Source organism: Crocuta crocuta, unplaced genomic scaffold (genome assembly GCF_008692635.1).
Source record: "Crocuta crocuta isolate KB4526 unplaced genomic scaffold, BGI_CrCroc_1.0 scaffold605, whole genome shotgun sequence".
In the NCBI taxonomy this organism is placed as follows: Eukaryota; Metazoa; Chordata; class Mammalia; order Carnivora; family Hyaenidae; genus Crocuta; species Crocuta crocuta.
In genome coordinates this window covers 47,742-52,585 of record NW_027531275.1, presented here as the reverse complement: position 1 = coordinate 52,585, position 4,844 = coordinate 47,742, and the positions used below count along the sequence as shown (strand labels likewise).

Sequence of the window (4,844 nt, the reverse complement as noted above, 5' to 3'; positions counted from 1 at the left end):
ATTTCTCTTATAGAAGGTTTGGGTTATTTCCAGTTTGTTTCTATTATGGATGCTGCCTTTAAAGTAGAGGCACTGTGTAGTTTGGGATAAGATTGTGGATTCTAGAACCATACTACCTGGATTTAAATTCCAGCTTTTATCACGTACTCGCTCTAATTTTGGGCAAAGTGTGTAAGTTATCTATACTTCAGTTTGCTTATTTTAGTATAAGTATCATAATAGTGTATAATTTAATCGATGTAAGGATTGAGTGAGTTAATAATTGTAAGGTGCTTAAAATGGTCTCTGGCACACAGTAAACACTTAATAAATATGAGCTATTATTATTGTTATTATGTATTTTTGTGAATCTAGAGTCAAACTTCTGTTGAACTATTTCCTTAGGATAAATTTTCAGGATTACTGCATATGTGGAATTTAAGAAACAGAACCAGAAAAAAAAAAAAAAAAAAGAGACAAACAAAAAACCAGACTCTTAAATACATAGAACAAGCTAGTGATTGTCAGAGGGTGGGAGGATGGGGGTTGAGTGAAATAGATAAAGAGAATTAAGAGTACACTTATGGTGATGAGCACAGAGTAATGCATAGAATTATTGAATCATTATATTGTACTCCTGAAACTAGTATAACACGCTATGTTAATTATGCTTCAATTTAAAAAAAAGGATGAACCACCTCTACTATGTCCCTTTGCTATTTATGATAATTGTTTTTCAAATGGTGATATCTGATTGTGTTGTATAATATGTAAATGCACCCTATAAATGTGTGTATGGCATATATATTACATTGTATACGCACACATGTACATATTTGGTGTGTCTCTATATGCCTATGCATATCAACATGGTTTAGGGTTGAAAGTTTGTACATGACTGTGACCTTTTTGTTAAGCCTGTTATTAAGTGTCTTAGTGTTATAGCATCTTGGTTAATACTGTTTCCAGGTACACAAACAAATGGAAAGGTATTCTCTGCTTATGGATTGGAAGAATTAATATTGTTGAAATGTCCATACTACCGAAAGCAATTTTCAAATTCAGTGCAATCCCTATCAAAATAGCATTTTTCACAGAACTGGAACAAGTAGTCCTAAAATTTGTGTGGAACCGCAAAAGACCCTGAATAGCCAAAGCAATCCTGAGAAATAAGAACAAAGCTGGAAGTATCACAATCCCAGATTTCAAGATATATTACAAAGCTGTAGTGATCAAAACAATATGGTACTAGTACAAAAACAGGCACATAGATCATTGGAACTGAATAGAGGGCCCAGAAATAAACCCACAATTATGTGTCAATTAAACTTCAACAAAAGAGGTAAAAGTCTACAACAGGAAAAAGTCTCTTCAACAACTGATGTTGGGAAAACTGGACCACTGTCTTGTATATAAACTCGAAATGGATTAAATACCTAAATGTGAATCATGAAACCGTAAAACTCCTAGAGGAAAAATAGGCAGTAATTTCCTTGACATCAGCCTTAGCAACATTTTTTTCTAGATATATATCCTGAGGCAGGGGAAACAAAATAAAAATAAATTATTGGAACTACATCAAAATAAAAAGCTTTTTCACAGCCACAAAATTAAAAGGCACCCTACTGAATGGGAGAATATATTTGCAAATGATATGTTCATGAGCAATTAATATCCAAAACATACAAAGAACTTACATAACTCAACACTATCAACCCCAAATAATCCAATTAAAAAGTGGGCAAAGGACTTGAATAGACATTTTTTTTCAAAGAAGACCTACAGATGGCCAACAGACACATGGAAAGAGGCTCCACATCACTTAACATCAGGGAAATGCAAATCAAAACCACAATGAGATATCGTCTCATACTTGTCAGAATGGCTGCTATCAAAAAGACAAGAAATAAGTATTGGCAAGAATGTGGAAAAAAGGGAAGCCTTGTGCACTGCTGGTAGGAATGTAAACTGATGCAACCACAGTGGAAAACAGTATGGAGGTTCCTCAAAGAAGCAGAAATAGAAATGCCATATGATTCAGTAACTTTACTACTGGGTATTTACCCAAAGAAGTAACCCAAGGGTCCACTGATGAATGGATAAAGATGTGTTACACACACACACACACAAAGAGGAATATTATTACTCAGCCATAAAAAAGAATGCGCTCTTGGCCATTTGCAGCAACATAGATGGACCTAGAGAGTATTATGCTAAGTGAAATAGAAAGACAAATGTATGATTTCACTTGCATGAAAATGTATATGGAATGTAAAAAAAAAACAAATGCATTAAAGAAACAAAAAGCAGAATTGGATGTGTAAATGCAGAGAACAAACTGATGGTTGCCAGAGGGGAGGGGCAATAAGAGGTGAGGAGGAGTGGAAGATACAGGCTTCCAGTCATGGAATCAGTAAGTCGTAGGAATAGAAGATACACCATAGGGATTATAGTCAATGTGTTGTGATAGTTTTGCATGGTGACAGATGGTAACAACACTGTGGTAAGCATAGCATAACTTACAGAATTGTCAAATCATTATGTTGTATATCTGAAATTAATGTAACATTGTGTGTCAACTCTACTTCAATTAAAAAAATAAATAAACATTGAAAAAATACTGGCCTTGAATAGGTGTTGGCAAATGATAGTTTTCTTTTGAAAGATCATGTCAAAGAAATATTCTAAGTTTTGTGTGTCTTTTTTCTTTTGATAGATTGAAGCCATGGCCATTCTTTTTGCAGTTGTTGCCAGGGGAACGACTATCCTTGCCAAACATGCTTGGTGTGGAGGAAACTTCCTGGAGGTGACAGAGCAGATTCTGGCTAAGATACCTTCTGAAAATAACAAACTAACGTACTCACATGGCAAGTGAGTTCTGCTCTGCATGGGTAGAGGGTGAAAGAAGTAAATTGTATTATAACCAGCATAGTAGAAAACTAGGAAACAAGGTTCTTGGTAGATAGTTTAAATAAGCTGACAGAACAATAACCTTTACCAGCTTAGAAAATGATTTGCTTCTGTTCATTATAAATTTAAATTATTTTATTTTATTGAAGTGATATTAATATTTAAAAAAATAATGGCACTGTTACTTATAAAAATGACTTTGCTAAGGAACTCTAGGATATGTGCAACATGGAACAGATAAAAGATATGATATTCCTTTGTTCATTCTTGCAGTAAATATTTACTGAGCACTTGACTATTGCCAGGCACTGTGCTTGGTNCATGGAAGAGACCGTCAAATCCACAGATAATTGTAGTAGATGGTGGGAGGTAGCTGGTAGGGAGATGGCATCCTAGATAGAAGGAACAGCTGGTAGAGAAGTATGGAGTTGTGAGATCATAGGGCAAATGTAGGGAACTGCAGGTGGTCCGTAGGAAGGCATTGAAGGTTTTCAGCTGGGGCGTGACATGGTCAGGTTTTGCCCTCGAATCTGGTAGGTGGTTGGAGAATGGATTGCGGAGGACCTAAATGGGAAGTCTTAGTAATCAGATAAAAAGTGCCTCCACCTTCCTCATCAGTACCTAAAAACTTTTGTTGTTTAACCCATCCTAATTTCCTTAGTTCTTATTTCAGAAGGAGGTTCTTATTACTTTCCAGAGATACCTCCTTGGATAATTTAGGATCCAGTCTAAGCTACTGTAAGAGAGATACCCCAAATTATGGTGTTACTTACATGAGGTAGCCCAGAGATGAGTGCCTCCAGGCTGGTGGGGTGGCAGTGTCCTTTACAGTTAGTGTCTTTGATTAGCTCTGGCCAAGGTAGCTCCTTTAGTTCTTGTTAACTCCCTGTGCTTGCTCAGTTTTTTAAAGGCCAAGTCCAGAAGTAGGCTGATGTTTTTATTGTTCAGAAGTTTCTGCTTATGTTTTATTTTTCTTTACATAGTTATAGAGCTAACCTAGCCAGAAGGGAGGTTAGAATTTGTCATTAATAGCTGTGTTAACTAAAATTCTGTTGCTCTAGAAGTAATAGGATATTAGGAGACAACTTGTGCAATCTTCCAATCTCTTCTGGGCCACTCAAATATCTGCATGTACTCTTCTTCCCAAATCTAGAACACGAATCCTCCCTGGAGGAGATGGTCCCAAAGACTCCTGGTCACTGTCCAGCTCAGAGAGTCTGGGTGACAGGCAGTCTTCTCCATCAGGCCCAGGTGTGGCTTCTGTGACCTACTGACCATAACCTAAAAGGGAAGTCGTATATTCCCCCTGTTCCCCCTGCCAACCCAATAGACAATTGTAGAAGAACAACATCACCACAGTGGAAGTTACAAACTCTCATTTAGAAAAAGGAAGAATGAGAAACACGTAGAAGTCGCTGCTTCCTAGCAGTGTTCAAATAACTACTTCACAGCAATTTCAAAGACTGCCTGTTCTGATCCTGGAGTGGTTAGTGGTTCTGCTTTATTGGAGGAATTCCTTGTCTTTTCTCCCAGAATCTTGGCTTTGTTCTCCAGGAGGCTCTTCCTGGTCCAGTATCATTTGGCCACATCCAAAATGGGTGTTAGGGAGTATATCATCTTTGGGAACTGTACAGGTTTTGTAGTCTGCTGCCCGCTGGTATAGTTTACTGGCCCAGACATTGTCTTAGGGGTCAAGTGATACCAGTTTCTTGTGAGTCTGGCTTTGTAATTTTTTCAGAAACTTATTAGGCTTGTGCTGTCTGTGTTCCTAGTTAGTTCCCGGGAAAATGCCCATGGAAAGCACATTCAGTCCTAGAGGCAAGACCAGGAAGTAGGTGATATACCTTCCACTCACATTTGATCAACCAGAACTTAGTCACATAGTCATATCTAGCTACAAGGGAAGCTAGACTATGTAATCCAGTATGGTTATAGTACAAGGTGACATTATGCAC

General features: G+C 37.4%; 1 protein-coding gene across 1 annotated transcript in view; it reads left to right on the top strand.

Annotated features, from left to right (window-relative positions):
• The window catches only part of VAMP7 (vesicle associated membrane protein 7), a 33,837-nt gene that overhangs the window by 7,729 nt on the left and 21,264 nt on the right, over positions 1–4,844 (top strand). The window contains exon 2 of the mRNA XM_077771200.1: positions 2,696–2,850. Within this exon, the coding sequence (XP_077627326.1) occupies positions 2,705–2,850 (146 nt within the window). The 5' untranslated portion in view covers positions 2,696–2,704. The remainder of the gene's footprint in view (positions 1–2,695; positions 2,851–4,844) is intronic.